Source organism: Macadamia integrifolia, chromosome 6 (genome assembly GCF_013358625.1).
Source record: "Macadamia integrifolia cultivar HAES 741 chromosome 6, SCU_Mint_v3, whole genome shotgun sequence".
NCBI classification, from domain to species: domain Eukaryota; kingdom Viridiplantae; phylum Streptophyta; class Magnoliopsida; order Proteales; family Proteaceae; genus Macadamia; species Macadamia integrifolia.
Window position 1 is genome coordinate 5661461 of NC_056562.1, and position 24195 is coordinate 5685655.

A 24195-nucleotide genomic window follows, 5' to 3' on the forward strand; every position below is an offset into this window, starting at 1 on the left:
CAATAGAAAGAAAATAGTTAACATGCATGCATGGGAAAGTTGAAAGTTCACCACCACCGGATTGGAACGTTCACCAATCCATCTTAGGGTTCACAAACCGTTATAATGTTTTAGTATGTTTTCCAAATGACCCTCTCCATACCACCAACCCAAGGGCATCAGAACCTGCAGTGATGAGGTGAATGGATTTTCATTCATAATGGCTGAAGGAAAACTCAGTAGTCCTATTGGCATGAAGCCCAAAGGAGGGAAAACTCAGTAGTCCTATTGGCATGAAGCCCAAAGGAGAGATGAACCACGTTGCTCTTTTCCAAGGGCAGAGAAGAGTGGAATGTAGTCTACCTGCTGTAGTCAAAAAGTGGTTTGTTGTTCCAAGTCAAATGAAAAAAATAATTCTAATAATAATACAAAAAAATGAACCCACTGCCATGTTGAAAAGACTATTCATCCCCACAAGAATCCTAATTTTCTCTATGTCCAGTTTTATTGCTGTAGTCAAAAGGTATAAATTCTGAGCCTTAAGTCTTGCTTAAAATGATGATGATAAAAAATAATAATAATTTTTTTTTTAAATTTTAAAAAAAAAAATTAAAAAAAAAGGAAAATAGTCTTAAGCATTAGGACAACCTAAAGCCTACCTCTAAACTGCTCTCTCTCTTCAGGAAAGTAACTTTGAATGGTTGGTCTTTTTTTTTTTTTTTTTTACCTCTCACAGTATCAACAATGTCAGTCCATTGCTGTCACTCATCCTCCAAGGCCCATTTGAAGACTGAAGCTCTAAATTTTCATCTGGCCTGTATATGCTTCAAGCTAGATAACTTTTAACAGCTTAAAATGTGCAAGTGCAATTATTTCATCAAAGGTGAGTGTTTAGTCAAATGAAAGAAAGATGATCCATCTTTAGTCTCCCATTTCACAAGAAACAAAATGAATGGCCACTCATCCAAGCGAGGTTCTTATGACTAGCCAGAATGACTAACCTCACTTGATTCAATAGAAGTTTACATTGGTACAAGATTTGGACGGGTTAAAAACATTCAAACCCAAAATATTTTCTACTCAAATTGTTGAACCAGAGAGAGAGAGAGAGAAGAGAGAGTTTTCATCTCAATATGGGGTCTGGATTCGCAATAGAAAGGTTTCAAATCTGACCACCGACCGGTTGGGGTTAAAAAAGACATTCATGCAAAAAAGAAGTCAATGAAGAGTATGCAGGTTTAGGTTCAGACAGAAGCAGCTTTTACAAACAACTAAATGGGGTCAGCTACATGGATACATCTTCCTAAAAACCAGTTGAACTAATTGCTAAAACGGACTAAGCCTGCTTCCTTACAGACTGTTAAGGATTTCGCAGTGTTGGCTCAAAGTGGCCAAAGTTACACTTAAGCCATTCTATGCTTCTGAAACAGGAAAGTGTTAGGGTAAGAGAAAGACCTAGCAAAAGCATATAACGTGGTACTTTGTACTAAACCACATGACAGGGAACAGTATACAATAAAGAGACAACATACACAACAGCATAGCAAGATCTAAATGATTTTTTTTTCCATGATTGTCAAATCATCAAATGCATGATAGCCTACATTGTCCAAAAAAATAAGTGCCATCAGTAACCATCTAAAAAATTTTCAGCACCCATGGATGTAAAAAACAGAAAAATGGAATCATCTGAAAGGGAAAAGTTATGCAAAATTGAGTTGCCTATGCAATGTTGCTCTAAAAAATCAGAGTAACACAATCTCTTATTGGTGGCACTGTAACTTTCTATGCTACTCTTCTCTTGGAAGAGTGTTTTACTGCATCTCCTCTCCAGCATCAACGTTAAAAGACACTAGAGAATTCCCTTGATTTACATGATCTTAATCAGTTGACATGTTTGTACTTCGCATTCTGGAGTCGCACATACTAAAATTCCATGCTAAGACATCTCTATCCTCTCTGGAGAACTCAAGAAACTTGGAATTAAACACCAGAAAACCTGTTCTGATGATCTTCTCAAGGGAAACACAACAACCTAATCTTCAATGGATCATCTTAAATTTGCACATGAGAATAATCAACCATTAAAAGAGGATAAGGACAAGAAAATTAGAAAAGCAGAGCTACATTCAGGAAGGAACACCATAGACAGTTGAACAGTATAAGGTATATCATACATTTATATACAGTCCAGTACCCCATGCTTATAGATCTCCAATTAATTACGGAGCGTACCAAACATAAACACCTACTGGTTTATGTCACTAACAGCCGCTGTAGCTGGGCCTCGGGCATCTATTTCACTGTCACAAGAACCACAAACAGTTCAAGTCAGCACATTGATGAAACTACAGTTCCTGATAAATTGTAAATATTTCAAAGACCAAAAATATAACTCATATAAACCCATGACAAAGGCTAACAATGTTCTGTGTCAACTGAACATTGTGGTCGTAACACCTACAGAAAAGTTAAGGAGCCTTGCAACAACGTTAATCAATCATCCAGGAGAAAAAAAAAAGTGGCCTTCTGAAACCTCCAAATGATAAACAAGAGTAAAAACTCTTGGTAGCCACAATGTCAGTATATATGGGGGCAGTAGTACTTGAAATTTTGAGATTCCAATGGGCGGAAGTTCTCAATTATAATGTGATTTTACCATTTCACGTCTTCATGATCACACAAAATACATGAATTAGGGTCATTACCTTCAATTGGTTGGTCATCTAGCAGCAAATTTTCTAACTACCTGGTTTGTTGTTTATTTTTATTATTGTTACTTTTTTCATTGCTGAAATTGCTCCTGTCATCCTCTTGTGAAAACAAAGAGGTCCTGAAATTCGAAATCAGGTGGACCTACATGAGTAGAGTTAAAGCTTTGAAACAGGGAGCATGGAAAAAAATCAGGGCTGATCTTACAATAATTAAATCCCTCTAGAGGCAATGATGCAATAATAACCATTACAGAAAAGCAATCTGTGGAAGGATGACGTAGTAGGAAGTGTGATGGGTTAGATATCGTTCTCACACTAACGAACTCTTGAATCCACAAGGTACATGAAACCTTAGTTCCAGTGAGGGAAAAGAGTAACATGGCTGCTGTGATTCAAAATGGAAGTCCCTATTACAGAAGCCCCAGAGAGACCTTATATAGTTAGGTCACTTCTAAGAAAGGGCAAAAATGTATGAATAAGTAAATAGGGTAAAAATGTAAACTCAACAGGAAGCTAGGAAAAACCCTAACTTACACAAAAAACTTCGTGGGCTCCATTGAGGACCTCAACAGACGAATTGGGCGAATCCACCTGTCGGGCCCAATATTGTTCCAATACTAGGCTGTTTTCTCCTCTAGAGCATTGACTGCCATTTTTGAATTGGGGTTATGGGAAGCTAGCCGAGTCAAAAGTTACGGTTCCAGTTGTATTGCTGAAAAATTTTGATAATCTAGGAAAATCAGTCAGTATCTTTAGCCGGACCGTGTGGTCTTCCGCCAATCTAAATGCTCTAGGAACCCCTTCGAGACCTCCTCTACATCAGAGGAGATTTTGGACCCTGGTTGTTTATAAATTTTTCAACTATTGCATGGACTCCATGAAGGTGTATAACGCCCTATGCAAAGTTGAGTTTCATAAGTCATCTTTGTGAGACATTTACCAAACAAAACATCCCCTTGGAAGGGCCTAGTACTGATTTGATGAGTATGCAAATACCCATTCTGTTCACATCAGCTAAAAGTATTTCATAAATTGTATGCCCTTTCTGTCTAGTTTTACCCACAGAAAGACTCCTTAAAAAGAGTTTGACATAAATCCTAAAATTCGAGGGGCGCACCTGAGGAAAAAAATGTGAGGTTATGCCAAAAATGGTTTTAAGATACCAATGAGTAACTGGTCACTATACAAAGAGAATGAAATGCTACTGTGGGAGTGCTCCATGTGGAAGCATCTAGGTGATGGTTCAAACTAATACTATATCAATTCCATTAATCAAATTGTATGAGGCTTTTAGCTATTAGGCCCATTATATGTATTTGTAAAGGTGAAACCAAAAAAGAAAATATAACAGAATTCTAAACTATCCTAAACTCTTCAATAATGGGCTATTGTCTGAGAGTCCATACTTGACTCAAATAACAAAAGAAATTAACCAAAATGAAAACTCCTCTAGCTGTTGGTTGACTTGGAATTGGAGTGTCCTAATCTATCTTCAGTTCTTCACAACTTAATTACTAAAGCAAAAAACTAACCACTTATAATGTCCCACTGATTGAGCCCCACTATCATAAAAATTAGCTGTTAGAAACTACCCCATCACCTGAAGTGATAAGATTCCAAATTTCCTGGAATTTTAGAAACCACAAACCCTAATTCTTCAAACTGAGCAATTCCTTCTGGTAGTGGATGCTGGTGAATCAGAGACAAATCTATCTTTTTGGAAGCGAAGCCGTAACTTACACAGTTCGAAAAGCGCTCCAGCCCTTATGGATAAATAGATAGAACCATTCTTTCTTTGCAGTTATGATAAGCAAGTCTATTAGTAGACAGCACATTTATAAAAGGCGAATAACTGATCCTACAACTTGGATAACCCTAATCCAGATAAACTACTAACAATATTAAATAATTCCTTCCCTATATGTCTAACCATTGGGCCCCACAAATAAATTCAAAACTAAATTCAAAACTAATCTACTTCTAATTTAAAAATTATCCTATAGTTTGGGCCGATGGTGTTATAATTCTCCAAATTAACAAATACAGATCCAAGACTCTGATTTTGAGATCAAACAACATCAAACACATCTGATCTTGCCCCAACATTATTCTCCCCTTGTTAGTAAAAATGCTCCCTCGAGTTTTGTAGAACGGGAGGATATTGAATATATGAGCAACAACCTTCTTCCTCGACTCAATGGAATCAACAATTAGACCACAATCCCCTACTAGTACAAAATTAGCTACAAAAGGTCCGTCGCTAAAGTTGCAATTTGGGAGCATGAATTCGACTGGTTCAATCAAAAGATAAACTAGTTTATGCTCCTCCATAGGTAGCTCTTCAATGATAACTGGTGTCACTTTGACCACCATATTGGTGGATCGTCTTCTTGCTCCTCCACCTAATCTTCAACAACTTTTATAAGTTTGTCAAAAAAAAATTCCATACGATAAGATGTGATCAGTAATTGGATCTTAAATTCCTTACGTTATCGCTGAGTCTCTTCAAGATTCGCCCCAACCTTTCACAAGTTCTCTTGCACAACTTGAAGTTGTTGGCGGATAGCAACAAGAGGGTAGGATCTATATTGTCTTTGGCCAAGTTTGGTAAAAAAATACCAAGTTGAGTAAGAGAAGAGAGAAGTCAAATTGTGAAAGATTGTATGGAAGAAAGGAGCGAGAAAGAGGCAATAACCTCACTATTGATATTGAACTAAATCAATCCCATTAATCAAACTGTATGAGGCTGTTAGCCATTACATGTATCTATAAACCTGAACATAAAAGGAAATAAAACAGAATTCTAAATTGTACTAAACTACCCAATTGTGGACTGCTGTTGGAAAGTCCTGGATTGAATCAAATAAAAAAAGAAATAAACGAAAACGAAAACTCCTCTAGTTGTTGGTTGACTTGGGAGTGTACTAATCTATCTTAACACCTTAATTAATAAATAAAATAATAAATAAATACTTGTAATGCCCCACCCTGTTCCACTATTACAATAAAAATAATTTGTTATTAACGACCCCACAATCTGAAGTGATAAGATTCCAGAAATCTTGGAATTCTAGAAACCACAAGCCCTTTAAGAAGTATTCAAATTGGGTCCTACAACTTGGATAAACCTTATCTTTGTAAACTATTGATAATATAAAATAATAACTCCCCATCCTTCTGGTTGATTAAAATAGATTTCTTCTTCTAGGTCTTCATTTAGGAAAGTTGTTTGTCTCCTCCTTAAAGGTAACCAACTCCTAAGTATGATTGGCAATGATTGAGTTTAGTCCACTCTTTATCGCCTCTTTCTAAAATATAAAATCCAAAGAAGTAATAGCTTGTTGGTATGTCACAAGATCATTATCATCAATTAAACTCATATTGTGTTCTTTTCTCTGCCTCTTACTCCTTAGTTCATTTTCACCACTAAGTTCTCCATGCTTTGATATAATATTATCATTATTCACTTTTTCAAGTGATACAGGTTCATTTGACAAAGATGTATTATTACTACGTAAGCTTTTCTCACTGGAAATAAATGTCTCTAGATTCAATAATAGCATTACCATAAAAAAAAAATACCATCCATAGATTTAACAATCAAAAATCTATACGCAACACTATGACGTGCATCATAGTTTTTAAGGCGGTAAGGCGACGGAGGCGTTTGAGAGTCTTTCGGAGCGCCTTAGTGATAAGGCGGGCATAAAGCGTCGCCTTATCGACTAAAGCGTTCCTGTGTAATTTTTTTATAGAACCAATCTATTTGGCTCAAATCCTAGTTGAATCCTATTATTCATATGTTAAATAAATATTAAAGGTTCATATTCATACCAATGTAAGATATTCATCAAGAAAACAAATCAATAAAGTGAATAAACTAAGTTCATCTTCATCAATCATTAATCATCAATCATATTAACATATAATATAAATACATAATTATGAAACAAAATTATAAATATAAAGAAAAGAAGACATAAAAAATACAAGTATTTATTATACTTACCTCTATGATGCCAAAATGAGTGCCTAAGCCCTAAGGTCATCCACTATATTTCTACTCCTGTCAAAGAAGAATGAAGCTCACCGCTGCCAGAGCAAAATGGTCGCCTGGATCAGTGGTTCTTCCTTGTTCCTTGAGTCATTCTCAAAGCCCTTTCTTAAAACCCTTGACAAAATCCAAACCCTGTTGTGAATTGGATTTTTATTTTGTTTGTGTTGGTTATTTTTGGTGGAGTAAAACTGATCCCATACATCTCAAGTGTTAACAAAACTATACACCCACCAATAAAAAAATCTATATTTGGAATCTTCATCAAGTAATTTTAAAATGTGTTAAAAAAAAAAACCATAAGGCGCCACTTCACATAAGGCGGAGCACTGCCTTACCATCTCTAGACCGCATCAGCGCCAAGGCGCTGTTAAGACGACCCAAGGCGCTGCTAAGGCATTGCCTTACCAGCGCCTTAAAAACTATGACATGCATCCCAATGAAAACGCAATCACAAGTATTAGGTTCAAGTTTACTCTTCTTAGGTTTTGGAGTCCCAACTTTAGCCAAACAGCACCATACCTTTAAATAATTAAGGTTAGGCTTCCTTCCATGCCAAAGTTCAAAAGGTATAGAACCAATCTTCCTATGAGTATCCTATTAACGACAAAACATACAGATAGAATAGCTTCCCCACACAAATTCAGGGGTAAACCTGAACTAATAAGCATAGAGTTCATTGTCTCTTTTAGGGACCGATTCTTCCTTTTGGCAATTCCATTAGACTGAGGTTGATACGATGGAGTAGTTTCATGTATCATTCCATTTTCTTCACACAATTGAGATGTCAAATTCTATCCCCTGTCAATTCTAAGTCTTTGGATTTTTTCCCCAATTGATTTTCGACTTCAATTTATGAGATATAAATGCATTACTTGCTTCATCCTTAGTCCAAAGAAGATGTACTTGAGTGCAACTTGAAAAGTCATCAATAGAGGTAACAAAGTACCTTTTACCCCCTCTTGATACATGTAACTTAAAGTCACCCAAGTCATTATGGACTGATTCCAAAAGTTCTACAAACATGTGAGGCTTTTTAGTAAATTTGGCCTCCACACAAGTAGGACATTTAACCGATGAGGTTCCATGTTACCTTCAATCAAACCAAGTTTACAAATAATTTTAAAACAAGAAGCACTACAATGTTTTAGTCTACCATACTGTATATCATAACACTCAACCAAGTAAAAAGAACTACTAGAAATTTCATTAATGATAAAATCAACAATTAATATAAAGAGACCGTCATAATTATAACCCTTTCCATCAAATACATTGTTCTTGGTTACTGTTGTAATATGGGTATAAGGGTAGAATTTTCAGTCTTACCTGGAAGATCACGGTATTGTCCATCAGACAAGCTTTGTTAATACACCAGCCCAAAATGGAGTTGCTAAACAGAAGAACACCTGTAGTGAGCCAATCCTTACCGCTGCATAACTTATCAATCGAATGCCGTCATGAGTCTTAGACTCCCGCTGTCCTATTGAGGTGCTTGGTGGATCGACGTCCTTTGTGGTTCCTCCCAAGGTTAAAGGGCTGCGTCTACTTTGCTCGTAATCATCACCTACACGGTAAATTGATGCATGGGGTCTTCAGCGCATTTTCTTGGTACTCTACTACACAAAAAGGGTACAAGTGTTTTTTTTTTTTTTTGGTGAATAAATAATTCATTACCAAAGGGTACAAGTGTTATCATCCCCTTTCTCATCGTTGTTAGTCACGAAGGATGTGGTGTTTCACGAGACAAAGGCCAATTATCCAATGTTGGCACCTCTTTAGGGGGAGTCTGGTACTCTAGGGGAAGATGTGCCACTAGTTGCCTCACTTGATGATCGTCCACTTTTTTAGGAAGAGGAGAAATGTGGCTGAGAAGGGAATTATGCCAGATAGTTTTATGTAGGGGGAGCCGAAATCTGCTTAGAAGGAGCCATTACAGGTTAAATCTTGTCAACAAAAAAAAAAAAAGACACCACTACCGTTGCACCTAACCAATTGTCCGCTGATCCAGAGTCTAACATCCCATTAGGTAACTTCTTCCTATCTGATTCGCCTCTTGATCTTCCTATTGCTGTCTGTAAAGGAAGTCAGACCTGCACTCAACATCTTATTTCCAATGTTCTGTCTTACAACTCCCTATCCTATCATGCTTTTTTTTGTCCTCTTTGCTGTTTCTATTCCTCATAACTGGCAAACGGCTTTTGCATAACCACAGTGGAAAGATGCAATGGATGAAGAAATGAGGACACTTGGGAAAAATGACACTTGGGACTTGGTAGCTCTTCCACCACACAAGAAATAAATGTGATGCAAATGGGTGTTTACAGTAAAAAAAAAAAATGTGAATAGAACTATGGATAGGTACAAAGCTAGATTGATGGCCAGAGGATTTACTTAGACCTATAGAATTGACTGCCAGGAAAAGTTTGCCCGATTGCCAAGATGAATACCATCTGAGTCATCATCTCCTGCGCAATTATTTAGGATGGGACCTACGTCAACTGAAAGTCAAGAATGCCTTCCTCCATGGTGAACTTGAAGAAGAAGTGTACATAGACTTCCCTCTAAGAAGTTATTCTAGCAAAGAGACTCAAGGGAAGATATAAAAACTGAAGCAGCCATTATATGGGCTGAAGCAATCTCTCAGAGCATGGTTTGGTAACTTTAACAGGGCTATGGTTTTAATGGGACATAAACAAAGTAATATTGATAACGCTCTATTTATCAAAAGATTCGATGATCAGGTTACTATTCTGATTGTATATCTAATACCGCTAGTACTCAAAATACCAAGGCTTAAGAATCGCACCTTGTTCGGGAGCAACTTTGGAACTATCCTTTGTTTACAAACGTAAGGTGAGGTTTGAGAGGGTAGCAACTAATAATGGTTGGTGTGTACCTATAAATATTAATGTCATGAAATAATCTTTAAATTTAGGAAAATTTACATCCAGCACCCTCGCCTTTGCCCCAATTACATTACCCCCCCCTTTAGTTTCGGTTTTTACATTTAAACCCAAAAAACTAACACCATTTCACTGGTTTGAGGTGTTTTCTATTAATTTGAACCCAAATTTTTCTAAATCCCCACAATACCCTTCTTTCTTTCTTCAACCTACCAACGAAAAAACACTTGGGGCACAATTTTGTCTAACACCGTTTCACTGGTCTGCGATTCTTTCCTCACCGTAGGTTGCTCCATGGTTGCAGAGTTCCATCCATTGATTTTCTTTGCTCATTCCCCTCTTCTGATTTGCTCATTCTCCAACGAGGGAAGGTACGGTTTGTAGGGTTGTGGTGATTCCCTAATTTCTCCAAATTTTTCTTCCTTCTCGGGTGATAGTGATGCCCTAAATGTCCCCTACATTTGGGAAGCTCTGGAAGTTAATTGTTCATAGGAAATTCAAGATGCCCAAGAATTGCTAGCTGGAAATAAAAATTTCCAGATAAACTGCAAATGAAGATTAAACTCACACACTATAGCAAATGCATGGGCAAAGAATAGAGAAATTAAAGCTAGAAAAATGAGCATCGTTCCAGGTTGTTATTAGGGAAAATGGAGGTTCAGAGCTAACCTAGTTGCAATTAGGACAGATGGTCACCATCTTCTTCAAATCCACCGGTGGAAAATATTAACAGCGTATAGAGATCGGAAGCTGCAAGTTGCTAGGGACAATCTACCATACCTGGTTACTGTTAGGTCAAATGCTGTCGTTTTCTTCAAATCCATCTTGGTGGGAATGGTTTTCAGGATTCAATTTTCGTTTTCGAACCTCAAATCCATCATCGTATCTACAAAAACTCTAACAATTTTGGTCGACTCAACAACTTCTTCACTGGAAAGAACTACTAGAAAGCGAGAAAGAGAGATGATTACGTTGTAGAGGCTTCGGGAAACTTGGAACTTTTTTCTGTAATATCAAAGTTATCGAAAAGGAGGAGAAAGAAGAGGAACATAAGAAGATAGAAGAAACTCAAAGAGAGGCACAAACTCCATCTCTTGGACACCTCCCATTATCACCAGAGCACTCTTCCGACGGAAACTTACAGGGAGACCTTCCCATTTAGGAAGGGTAGATAGGTCTTTTTTCATTTCGAAACTAACACCACTGAAACGAAGTTAGTTTTTTGGGTATAAATGTTAAAAACAAAACTAAAAGGGGGGTGATATAATTGGGGCAAAGGCGAGGGGTGGTGGATGTAAATTTCCCTTAAGTTTATATTGTTCACATGTAACACCAAAAGTCAGGTAGCCTAGTGGTTGGCTCCTTGACATTATGATCTTGAGGTGCTAGGATGAAATCTTTTTTTTTTTTTTTTTTTTGGTGAATAATAAATTTATTACCAACTAAGAAAAGGGGGAGGGAATGTACATCCCCTAGGGGAAAGAAGACAAAAGACTAAATATAATGAACAAGGAATACCCGCAAGCCCATTAGGGGTGGGGATGGGCGGAGATCCTAGGACGCAACAATGAGTCTGTTCCTAAGAAAGTGGCGGACAGCTTGAGAGGGAAGCAAGCAGAGCTTGACTCCAATGTCAAAGAAGATTGCATTCCGAATTGTACTGAAGGAGGGAGAGTTGGAGGTCCATCTTCAAAGGTTCCTTCCATCCAAATGTGGGAGATCGTAGCACAAAAAGCAAGCATACCAGCACCATCACAGATAGAAGTACCAACATAAGTCATGTCAACCCAAATCCACTCTCTATTAAAGGGAAGAATACTCCGATTACCAGGCCAACACTTGCTCAGGACCTTCTAGATGGAGGCGGCAAAGGGGCAAGTGATTTTGTTTTCTATTTTGACCTGATCATAATGGCATTATGTGTAATTTATTTTATTTAATGAAGGGTAAAATGGACAAGTTACATTTAAAACACTATTTAGGGGTACCATAAACACTGATTGGGCTATGGCATGCATTAGAACCTATTGCCTAGGAAAAAAAGGTGGACAAGGGTATAATGGGTATTTCATACACATGGGGTTCAATATAATCAAAATTTTAGTTGAAGGGGTTGAGTGTTATTTCATAAACTAGGAAGGGTACCAACAAAGAGGGGTGTATCACTTAAACTATGGGTAATTGAGAAGGGTAAATTGGGGATTTCACAAGATTATATCTATTATACAAACATTAGTGAATTTCATTGTTCTGATTTCATCACTAAGAGCAGAGAGAAATTTGAAGAGAGTAGAGCTGCTCAAGGGGAAGGCAAGAATTTCTTCTTGGACGATGAGTTCGAGTTTTAACACATACATTAACTGTAGAAGGAGATCAGAGGACACAGAACTTCAAGTTTTGGTTTGAATTTCAAGTATCATGAAGAAATTTGAAGGAGATAAGAGGTTGAGTGAGGAACTTCATCAAATCCAAGGTTCAAGTGAGAAAGTCTTACAATGTGGTGCGCTTTGAATCTTTTTGCTTTGTTGTCTAGTTGCAAATTCAGGAGAGATATGGGTTTGGTAAGAAACCCATCACAAATTGCTGGAATAGGGTGTTTAAGTTGGGAATTTAACTCAAATCTTGATGCATGAGCGTTGATATAGATCGAATGCATGCAATTTGTGTTAGTTTAGTTAAATTTTATGGTAAGGGATCATGCATGGTCCGGAGATTGGAATTTGGGACTCAAAATCCTAGAATCTGAGCTAACCGGTGGGCACCTCTTGCATCTAAAACCAAAATATTCTCAGAGTTTTACAGGGAGGCTGCCGGCAAGGGAGCCAGCATGCCACTTGGCTGCCGACGAGCTGGTTGAGGGATCTGGAGAGCCTAGTTTAGCTCTGTTAGGTGATCTTTCCTATTTTAAAGAGGTTGAACCATTGGTACTTGGGAATTTGACTTTATTAGGGTTGTTGACTCATTTTTGGGTAATTTCTCTATCTTAGGTGATTCATGGTTCGGGAGAAGTTATTATAGTCATATTTTGGTGTTGGCTATGGTTTCTTACAAGTGAGGTGAGTGGGACTTACTTGAATTCTCCCCTTATAGTGTATTACAACAACAACCATTATAACCTTATCCCAACTAAATGGGGTTGTCTACATGATGTATTATGATGTGTATGTTTGATGTGGATGGATGGATGGATGTCTTATGTTATTAATGATTGATGCTATTGTACATTTGTCCAAGTGACATGACAATGGGAAAGTTGTGAGATGTTATGTTTTATAGCATTGGAAAGAATTGTAGCATTTGAATTAATGCAATGTGTGCACATGTGTGTTTGAGACTGTGCTTGTGTGTACCTCACTTAGCAAGGGGAGGAGGAGAGAGGATTGTGTGCATAGTCGTCAACCTCATGGATGTCCAATCTAGCCTATCCATTGTAATGCACTGATCGCTTAAGTGCTTCCAATCCATAACTTTACCTACACAAAAAAATGTGATTGCCATTCCAACAAACCCCTTCCAAAGGATTTTGGATCTTGAAAATCTATTTCCTCTAAATCAGAACCAGTTAACCCACAAAGCCTCCTGTTCTACTGCAATCAAATATTCGGCCAAAACCCAACCTTACCCACCAAAACAAAACGAATTTTTCTTCAAAATAAAGTAAAAAATGAACTCTTTTGTAGCTGTCCAGACAAGCCCTAGATTACTAAAACCCCAATGAGGCTAACTAAAATCCTAAAACAAAAACAGGAAATTAGGTATTCGACAATGGGTTTCATAGAAATATTGAAGAGTGCAAATTTATAACAAGAACAAAAACAAGGGTTTAAAAGATGGAAGAAGGGAAAGGCACCTTTAGAAGGAGAACTGATTATCTTTGGAGGTGTTGATGAAAGTGGCGGTGGATTAGAAAGCAGGGTAGCATACATATATGAATCTGATGTGAGATAATCCACAACCTTCTTCAAGAGCCTCTTCTTGTTCTGCTTTATGGGCTTCTTCTCCTTCTGCACCCCTAACAACACTCTCTTCCCCATTACTTCTCAAGCTAAAATTCAATTAACAGAACATGTACCCAAGAACATCTCTGGTAGTCTCGTGATGGTCTCTCTCTCATGTGGGAAGTGAAGAAAAAGGTCTTCATCAATTTCAGTTCCGTATGGAAAAGTGTCAGTCAGATGGGATGCCATGTTTTTATTATCACTTCTGTGATAAGGCGGACAAGTGTGAAGTGTTACGTTGACCGAGTCAACTGGGTCGCGTTAGCGGATATTTGGTTCAACCCGGTTAGTAATTTTGTTCATACATTCCATCCGCGAGTAGGGTGCCCGCAATTGTCTGGGCTGTATGGCCCTGTCAACTTTTAACCCAGCGACCCAAAAAATTCTCATGGGCTGAGCCCAAATCACATATGAGACAGGGGTTCCCCACTGGCAGTGTGGGGAGGAATCTGTATGCCACATCAATGTGTATCTCTAAGGCTGCGTTTGGTTGCAAGGGAAATGGGAAAGGGAAGAGAAGTGAAGTGAAGTGAAGTGAAGTGAAGGGAAGGGAAGGAATTTTTTTTCCCCTTTTGAGTTGTTTGGTTGCAACAAAAGTTAATTGAAATTACTATTTCTTGCAACTTCCATGGCATGATCTCAGATTGAAATTCAGATGAAGAGTTCAATTACATTTATCAATCATGGAATACAAATCCAGAAATTTGGGTCTCAATCTCACAGTAACAAAAATCTCCCAACATAATCATAATAAATGTCCGGAGAAAATGAATTTCTGTAATGTCTATAAACCTATAATCCTCCATGAACATTTAATCACAATTATCAATCATAATTTCATCATCTCACAATAGTGGTGGAGGCAAATTTAAATCAAGAATTTCAGGTATCAATCTCAAAGCCTCACCCGATGGTGATGAATTCTCTTGTACTTCTTGTTTCTGTAGCTTTTTCTTCTCCTTGATCTCCACCTTCACCACAACAGCCCAATCAACATTGGATTCCGATAAGACAAATTGGGTCTTCTGCAAAACCTCTGCATTGATGATCTTCTTCTTGGGTTCTGTGTGCAAGGCGGAGCATTTCTTTCTTGGCGTTTTATCATCGACAATTATTAACCTCGGCAGCTTCTTATCTTTGAGCCCAGATGGGTTTTTCTCAGACAAGAATTCATGGAGGATGAGCTCTGCAACATCAAGTAATGCATGGAATTTCTTCCAAGGGCCCTCGAGAGAGATCATTTGCCATGAGCAGGGTGAGAGTCGTGAGCAAGGGGAGAGAGAGAGAGAGAGATCGTGAGAGTAAGGTTTTATTTTTTCTTCCTATTTTGGTGGGGAAATAAAAAGGGAAATTTTATTGTATACGTGATTGTTTTTACATATAAAATATATTTTCCTTGCAATCAAACATCTAAAATTTATTTCCCTTGGGAAAAAAATTTCCCTTTACATCAAAAATTTGCATTTTCCTTATAGCCAAACGAAGCCTAAGGGGGAAATTGCACACTACCAGAGTGGCAACTTTTCTTTTATGTTAGTTATTTAAATTCCACGGTTCTTTCCTTCTAACCAAACTTCAATCAATCAAGTAGAACATTATGATAAGTTATTTATGAGAAATTCCATTTAATAAAATCTTGTAGAAAGATGGGATGCCTAAAGATTTTTTTTTTTTTTTCTTGTGGGAAAGTGTTTGCTCCCCTATCAAAGAGGGTGGTCTTGGTCTTCGTCATGCTTCTACTTACAACAAAACTTGTATATTAAAATTGGGTTGGCAGTTGCTTAATGAAAATTAGTCTCTATGGACTAAAACCATTAAGGCAAAATATTTTCCTAATGCATCTATTTTTGACCTGATGACTTTGAAAAAGAGAGGATCATGGATCTGGAATAATATTGTCTCAATTCTCCCTATGCTATGGTTACAGTCAAAGTGTGTTTGGATCAATCTTTTTTCTTTTGGTACGATCCTTGGATTCCAACCCTTCCTGATTATTATATTTCACTGACTTCTTCGATTCCTTGCCAAAATTTTACTGTTAATAAGATGATTTATGACAATTGCTGGAATGAAAGAGCTCTAACTAACTTCACCCACTCATCCATTGTGCATGAAGTTCAAAAAATCTCTTTAACATCAGGAATTGATGTTTGGCTTTATACCATTTCAAAAAAATGGTTGTTTTTCCACTAAAGATGCAGCTCAATTCATCACTAGAGTTCACGATACGCCTATGTTATATAATTCAGCAAATTCTTTTACGTCCCCTCCCCCAAATCGGTGGACTTTTGTTTGGACATTACATATCCATCCAAAATTTAAATTTTTCATGTGGCGTATGTTGCTCTATGTAAGGGTGTTACTCAGTTCAGTTTTGGTTTAAACGGTGCGGTTCGATTCAGTTCACATTTATTTGGTTGAAACCAAAATCGCACCATTTACTAAACGGTTGCACTTTCTGAAACCGCAACCGTTTAGTAAATGGTTTCGGTTCCACGGTTTTTCAACAGTTTCAGTTTCACCGTTTTAAACGGTTTCGGTTTTGATTTATTCCATACGGTTTCTAAACGGTTAGCAATCAGTTTGCTAGTTTATTTGCATATTTACTAAAATTTACTTTTGGTGATAAATGTTTCAATCTTGAAAATGTGAAATCCAAACCATTATGTTTTGTTAAAACAACCAAACTACTAAGTAAAAGAAAATATTACATTGATAAAGTGAAATGAAAACAAAACTACTACATCGGTAGTAGTGGTGGATGATGCTAAAGTAGGAGTATAAGCTCTGAAAACACATCTTCCAAGGTTTCAAATAATTCCACTCCATCCGTCTCAACTATATAAAGAAAGAAAACAATTACTTAGAATATAAAACTAATGTCCAAAGAATTTCATACGAGGTTAAAAGAAAAAATATTACCTCCAAAAAAATTGGTTACTTAATCGTTATACGGGTTAATCAGATCGGTTTTGAAGGTTTAAATGGTTCGATTTGAAACCAACGGGTTAAGTTGTTAAAACGGATCCGACCCATTTACCTAATCGGCCTGAAACTTAAAACCAAAATCGAATCATTTACTAAACAGTTTTGCGATTTTGGTGTAAACGACTTGATTTGGTTTCAGTAAACGGTTTCAGTTTCAAATTCACATCCTTAGCTCTATGGCATTCTAGTAAGGGAAGTGCTAGATAAGTGGTTAACCATTGATACTTCATGTGCTTTTTGTGGATAGGAAACCGAATCAATATTTCATCTTTTATTTCTATTTGAATTTTCTGAAAGTATTTGGGCAGGTGGTCCTCTTGGACTTAGACCCAAGTTTGTTCAAGCACATTCAATCATTGATTTTGTCAAATATTTTTTTACTTGTGCTGGTTTGTCAAAATCGAACCGGAGTTGGAGCTTCAGCATAATGGCAATAACAACTTATTTCTTATGGTGGCATAAAAATAATATGATTAGACAAAAAACTAACCCCAATCCTGTGATAGTTCTAAATAATATTAAACGTTGGATTTCTAAATCACATTTGCTTCCTAGTACTAATTCAATTGATGGTGTCTCATCTTTAACAGATGATCCCAAAAGTAGTCTAGATCGATACTTTTCTCTTCCCTTTTTGTTGTATCACATCTTAGTATGAATTAGTATAGCTAACTTTTTGGATACAGAGTCATGCTGGATCTGTGGAATTTTATCTCAAGGAAAATTTCAAGCTATCAGATTAGAAATTATACCTTCTAAATCAGATTAGGAATTATACTTTCTAAATCGGTGGAGGAAATTGAAGCCTTGGGTGTTTTGCGGGGACTAAAATTGACTAAAGCTAAGGATTGGACTATCACTAAAATCTGGTTTCCACGAAAAACACACATCATCAATTTATTCCAAAGCCTATGGGAAATAGTTGGCATTTGCTTAATTTTGGGATCTTTTGGGAAATTTACTAAGTTTGGCTCTGTTCACTATTTGTACGAAGAAAGATCTGCAACTGTTCCTATGATGTATACATGAAAGTTGAGAACTCATATTAGATCAGGACGTACTTCATCTTTCATGACATAGATGTAAAATATATATATATATATCAATTTGATTATTTAATATATGCCTTTGTTTTCATATAAAAAAATTAAAAAATGGTTTTTGAAACTTGTAAAAAACCTTTCATGGTTTTGATAGAAGCAAAAATGCTCTATGATGCAAACTAAAAGGGGTGGTAGAGTAGACTCAAGAGTCTCACACTTTTTTTTTTTTTGGTAAAGAGAGTCTCACTAAGTGCTTAGAAGTTGAGAGTGGGATTCACTACAAATATTGTATTTGTGAGAACATGATACACTGGTGAGAGCATACTTGTCCTCCGCCTCAGATTTTTTAAGAAAAAGAGAGGGAATAAAAAAATCATAGTCGCTACCAAGATATGGTTTTACGATCCTCAAAACAAAGTGACTCCATTACAGTCCATTGGGGACTTGGTGAACCATCGATCTAGGTGGGTCAATGTTATGATCTAGGGAAAGTATTACGCACTCTCAGTCTGTCCATTTAAACCGGTCTTTTATTATGTGGCAAAAACTACATTAACACATGAAAACTAAGTTAAAGTATAGAATGAAAATTAGAGCAATGATATACAAAAATAATTAATAATAATAATAATAATAATAATTAATTAATATATAGGGAATGTAAATAAAAGATAAATAGGGGACAATACACAATATGGCAAGATATAGACATGACATGAAAACCCTACCTAGATGCATAAGGAACCTAAGGAAGGAAAAAAAAAAGCTTAAAATGCAAAGAAAATCAAATGTTATAAACAAACCTTAAACATATCAAGATGAAAAAAAAAAAAAATGAAATAAAGATATTTAGGCATAATAAAATTTGGTAAAATTAACAACAGTNAAAAAAAAAAAAAATGAAATAAAGATATTTAGGCATAATAAAATTTGATAAAATTAACAACAGTAATCTATTGCAGTTAATTAGTGAGGTTGTAGTGCGCTAAGTCCACACTTATCTGAAGGTTTTAAGTTCGAGTCTCCTAATTATTACTTAAAATCAATAAAAAAAAATAAAAAATAAAAAACTCCATGACAAAAACCAATAAAATAAGGGAAAAGGAAGACACTAGCATGCAACCTAAACATAAAGAAAAAAAAAAAAAAAACCAAGATGTTACATGCACATGGGACAAGGAATCATATAAGGCCATTTAAAATTTAAACAAAAGAGAGAGAGAGAGAGAACGAAGTATTACTATATCATCAAGGCATCAAAGAGAAGAGATCAGTGTGCATGCAAAAAAAAACAGAAAACTCGTGGTAACATAGAGGAAAACTAAGTCTGAAACTTATAAAAGACATTGAGTAACATGCAAAGCATAGGAGAACTATAAAGAATAAAAAAAAAAGCATGAATGAAATCGATATAGTGGTTTTTTTGCTTTAGGTTTAGGGCTTTAATAAGTCTCCCCCTTCCCCCTCGATGAGGGGGTTTGAGGGCTTTTGCACACAAAAAAAAAAAAAAATTGAAGTGAAATAATAATCATATCAAATTGCACGATGTTGGTGTACGATGTCTTGTATTCCGTCACAGTTTAACCCAGAGAGTACTGGTGCAGTGTTTCGACAGGCAGGACAACGGTCCCGCTAGTTGATTAGCGGGTTGTGGGGTTGCAAGGGAGGTAGGAGGGCCCCTGTATAGCAGGGAGTGTAGGGGGGTGCAGCCCCTCGCTCGAATTTTTTATTTGAGGGCAATTGTGTACTTTTTAGATTAGGGTTTTTTCACTATATATTTGTAGTGAGAGTTTATTTCTCTGTAATGCAAGCAATACTGAGAGGTGTGAGGACGAGCGTTGTAACCCTATTCTCCATTGATAGTGAAGCAGAATCTCATCTCATAGGGGATGTAAGCAGCCTTACCGAACCTCGTAAAATCCGTGTGCATTGTTTGTTCTGTTTTTTCATTATCTTCTGCATCGCTTTAGGGTTGCGTTTTCACACACGATGCCTTTGTTTTTTTTTTTCCTTTCATTTCCTTTTTCTCTATGGTCTTCTATCTCTCCCTATTGCATAAGTACGCATCTTTAAATATCTCTATCACAATCCTTGGATTTGAAGGGTAGCTGATCTCTTTAATCGTCTCTTGCTATGACTTGTAAACAGGTCATCACATGCTTTGGTTGAGGGTTTTTCTTTTGGACTTGTTGAGTCAAAAGGGCATTGCCCAACTCACCAGGTTTTTCTTATATTTCAGACCCATATAGATATGAATATAATCCCCATTTGATTTGGGAATAATTATATAATTGCTAATTTCTTTTCAAGAAAAAAAATGCCCGAATTTAGGCCCCTAGCTGAGTTAACATAAGGGTAGTTTCAGTTAACCGATCTGTTGCATGTGACATCTTAGGCTAAAGTATACAAATAATTCCACTTAGGTCAAAACTTAAGATAAAATACAAATAAATTGAAAATGGGAAGAAGTATGCTATCTTGTTGTGTGACTTTGGAACTAGCATGGGATCAATGAGGGGGCGCACAAGGGCTTCAATAGGAGTTGGTTTTTTGTATTTCACCTGGGCGGGGCCATCATGTCGCTCCCTCCTCTATGTTTAGGGCAAGGGTCACACAACCAGGTAGCCTTCTTTTCTCCATTGAAAATATATGAAAATTATTGGCAAACTTTTTAATCCATGTATAAGTCAAGAAACAAATAATTNAAGAAGAAGAAGGCACTTAAGAGATGCAAGAATTTAGCTATTAAATTACAAAGAAAAATTTTTATGTACTGTGAGAACTCTTTCTGATTAGTAAGAAGTAGTTCATTCTACATTTTTAAGGAATGAAACAAATTCTATTACTCATCCAAACATAATTGATAAATGGATATGTGTTCATTTCGGTGCAAACTATAAGAACTCTGATGCTATGATTGTATTTATCTTACCACATCAATGGCCTTGATCAAGAAACCTCAAGATCCACCTCCTCCGTTGCTCCACATCCCTAACTAAAAATGCCTTTGCTTGAGGTTCATTTACCATGAGGAAATCAAAGACGATGTCAAGTGTATATTCGCTAAATCTTACCACTCTGGTGCTTTCTCGTAAAGATTTTATAATTCCATTCCAAATCACAGTCTCTAGTATAATCCAACTTTGTAGCTATTACAAGCATAGCACACAAAAAAAAGTACAACCAATGCTCTAATGGAGATTACGCCGCCTTCGCCGATAATCAACCCACATTTGCCTCATAATTGCAGTCCTGATTCTAGCTCCTTCTCTTGCTTCTGCTACCCTACTAAGGTGTTGCACTATGTGGACTATGTTTATCATTGTTGGAAGTGCCACCAGTTCTATGAGTCTCCCTGAATTTTTCTATTGTGGTAGTTGCATTATTGGGACAAGGAAGCATGAATTTTGCATATTTGATGGGTACATAGATATTAGAGATGGGTCCTTGTAGTGCTGCTACTATAAGCAAAATGAAACCAGACAGCATCAGCTCTGCAACAACAACCATAGATATATCCAAACCAGTTTAATCAAAAAATCATAACTAAAAATGGGAATTAATTGAGAGGTTTAATTTTCTCTAAAATTAATGAGACCTGATTTAAGCTTCTCCACAGCCTCTTCCAATGCCTTCTTCTTATGCTTCCTGAGCCACTGTGGTTACATTTGTTAGCATCAGTTCTCAAATCTCAATCATCATCATCATTATCATATGTGCATGATTACTTACTTAGACAATGTGGCGCATGCAGCATTCAAAGATTATGGAGAGGAGTATGAGGAAAAAGCAAATGCTAGCCACTGCCCAAGTCGGTGTCTCTTGCAGGTTGCCTAGAGGATCTTTCTTCTTCCATCATAACTCTCTCTCTCTCTCTCTCTCTCTCTCTCTCTCTCTAGTTAGAGAGGTTGCAATGGGTTGTCAGCGTTTGGAGTCAACAGCTATTTATGCTTCTAGTCACTCAACACCAATATTAGTTCAAGCAGAGCTGTAAGGCATGGCTTCAACGACCTTGGCCTCATTACCTATATAAAATGCATTTTGATATTTATAACATGAGATGAAATTAGTTTTTTCACAGAGCAGTGAAGGTGGGTTGGATGTTTAAACTAACAGAAACCAAATCTCTATGAAACATTTCATCAAACACTTGATGAGCAGGATCAATACTCACATACCAATGTATTGCAGAAATACACAGCTTAGTTACAAAATGGAGAAGAGATACAAAATGAAGAAGAGAATGAACATAAGTGAAGAAGAAATCAAACATGAGGATTAGAGATTCCAAATTCTTCTCCTGAGGAAGAGAACCAACAACTTGTTGAGAAGGAAAACCACGAACAGAATGAGAGTCGCGTGAGAGAGATCGTCTCACCCTGCTTGAGCAGAATGAGAGTCGCCTGAGAGAGAGATCGCTAAGAATCGTGTGAGAGAGAGATAGGCTCACCCTGTACGCTGGGTGAGAGTCATGAGAGCACTGAGAGTTGCTTGAGAGAGAGATCAAGTCATGAGCGGGGTGAGACTTGAGAGTCGCGAGAGTGATTGAGAGACGATGAGAACAGGGTTTTGTTTTTTCTTCCTAATTTGGTCGGAAAACAAAATGAAAAATTTTAGTGTATATGTGAAATTTTTTTTAAATGTAAAATATATTTCCCTTCCAACCAAACATCTCAATTTATTTTTTCTGGAAAAAAAAATTTCACTTTACATAAAAAATTTGCATTCCCCTGGCAACCAAACAAAGCCTTAGAAAAACTCTAGAGTTAAAAAAATATAATCTTTGGGAATAATTGGGCCCAGTGAGAGTCTCTTTAGAATTTCAATGTAATATTTAAGAAAATATGTAATATGTTTCGCCCAAAAATGTAATATTTAAGAAAATAAAGTTTTTTTCCATTAATTTCTTTTTTATAAAATAAAGGATTAATTTCTAAATTAGTCTCTATCTGATCTCTTGCTATGATGCTCCACTTCTTGTTATAAGATTATCAAATTGGAAAACAAATTAAACGCAAATTATTCTTGAATCTGAAATTGTCAACAACGGGCTGAGACTGCGCAATTACAAGCCCCTAGTTGTTCTATAAGATTCTAAGGGTTCCTGGTCGTTGGATGTGCGTTACACGCACTAGTCATTACTGGTTTAAAATTTTCATTTTTAAACCCCAACTGAAGCACAAAGTCTCTGTTCGAATTAATATTTGACTGGCGGGTAAGGGAAATCAAAATGGTAATCTTGTATTGAACAGCTTTAAGGAAATTTACCTTTACAAAGCTTGAGATTTCAATCATCTATGAAGATTTTGTTTTCTTTCTTTTCTTATAGTGTGATTAATTCCATGCCACGCAGGGAAAGAGGAATATAAGGGGCATCCTTACCCTTTAATCAAACCAGCAAGCTCCTTCTCATCATCACCAACAGAATCCAATGGAATGATTAAGGTTTATGATTACATAATCGTGGGTTGTCCTCTGGCAGTCACACTCTCAAGGAACTTCAAGGTACTGTTACTGGAAAGAGGTGGTGTCCCTCATACTTGGAGGATCCAACGGCTGAAGGCATTGTCCGAATCCTTCACAATGGAGGTCTTGTAACAGATGTAAGAGAGAAGAAAAAGAGTAAAGTTAGGTTTCTCATTTCAAACACTTGTGTATGGGTTGGATTGGGTTGTTCTAATTCGGTTCGATCCGGTTTAATCAGATTTAAACCGGTTTAAGTAGCACTATCTTCTCTCTCCAGATTTGAGCCATCAACGTCAGCATTGTTAGATGTCGCATTTTGTATTCTATAAGCAGAAATGCATGATGAAGAATTGCAGAGGATTTAAATCCATACATTTGTTCCTCTCAAATTCTACAGTAACAAGAGCCTCGTGTATTGAATTGCTTTTTTTATTAGTTCATTGCATTGCTTATAAACTTTGATAATCTTTTATCTCCAACTTGATCGGCTTATACTTTTATTTAAAAAATAAAAAATGATCCACCCTAATCAAGTTTGACTCATCCAAAGTACAAGATTTTGAAAGTTTCATCCGATAATTGTTTACCGATCGGGCAGATCCTCTTCGTAAGTCACCAAAAGATGCTTAAGGTGGGTGGCACACCTATTTTATGAAGAAGCATAGCCAACCAAAGGCAAAAGCCACTATTTTTTTATGGTAGGAAGAAGCCACGATTTAAATCCTTAAGAATATTGATAAGCTTATGACAACCACTATGTCGAGTTGACTCAGTAAATGCAGATCAACTAACCGCCAATCCTTAATGACAGTTGTTGTAATTTGACAATCTTAAAAGCAGAAACATACTCTCTGCTCAAGAAATTGGGGATAAGGCAACCTCATTTTCAATGAAACCTGCCCCAGTACTAACCTAACTTAGGCTCCGTTTGGTATTGTTATAAAAAAATGTTTCTGAATTTTTTTCATTTTATTGGAACGAAAAATAAAATCTTCTGTTTGGTGCACTTATGGTCCGTTTCTGGCTTTTTGGAACAAAAAGTGAAAA

At 36.7% G+C, this 24195-nt stretch overlaps 1 protein-coding gene and 1 long non-coding RNA gene across 2 annotated transcripts; both read right to left on the reverse strand.

Annotated features, from left to right (window-relative positions):
* Positions 1 to 2088: 2088 nt before the first annotated feature.
* On the reverse strand, positions 2089 to 13827 carry LOC122082510. The gene is made up of 3 exons (XM_042650128.1): positions 13504 to 13827; positions 8188 to 8314; positions 2089 to 2282 (listed from the first exon to the last, which is right to left on the reverse strand). Exons 1-3 carry the CDS (start codon positions 13685 to 13687, stop codon positions 2228 to 2230), a joined length of 366 nt encoding a protein of 121 aa, XP_042506062.1. The 5' UTR covers positions 13688 to 13827; the 3' UTR covers positions 2089 to 2227.
* Positions 13828 to 20764: 6937 nt separating this feature from the next.
* LOC122080807 lies at positions 20765 to 22194 on the reverse strand. The gene is made up of 3 exons (XR_006140915.1): positions 21415 to 22194; positions 21281 to 21338; positions 20765 to 21176 (listed from the first exon to the last, which is right to left on the reverse strand). It is a non-coding gene; the product is annotated as an uncharacterized LOC122080807 (long non-coding RNA).
* Between the last annotated feature and the right edge of the window lie 2001 nt (positions 22195 to 24195).

What these genes read in the sequence shown, in the direction of transcription:
- LOC122082510 (XM_042650128.1), bottom strand. Translation starts at nt 13,687, where the DNA reads ATGGGGAAGAGAGTGTTGTTAGGGGTGCAGAAGGAGAAGAAGCCCATA. An exon ending in AATCAGTTCTCCTTCTAAAG is followed by an intron (nt 8,315 to 13,503) that starts GTGCCTTTCCCT and finishes TTTACCGTGTAG; the next exon opens with GTGATGATTACGAGCAAAGT. An exon ending in GACGGCATTCGATTGATAAG is followed by an intron (nt 2,283 to 8,187) that starts TTATGCAGCGGT and finishes TTCTTGTGACAG; the next exon opens with TGAAATAGATGCCCGAGGCC.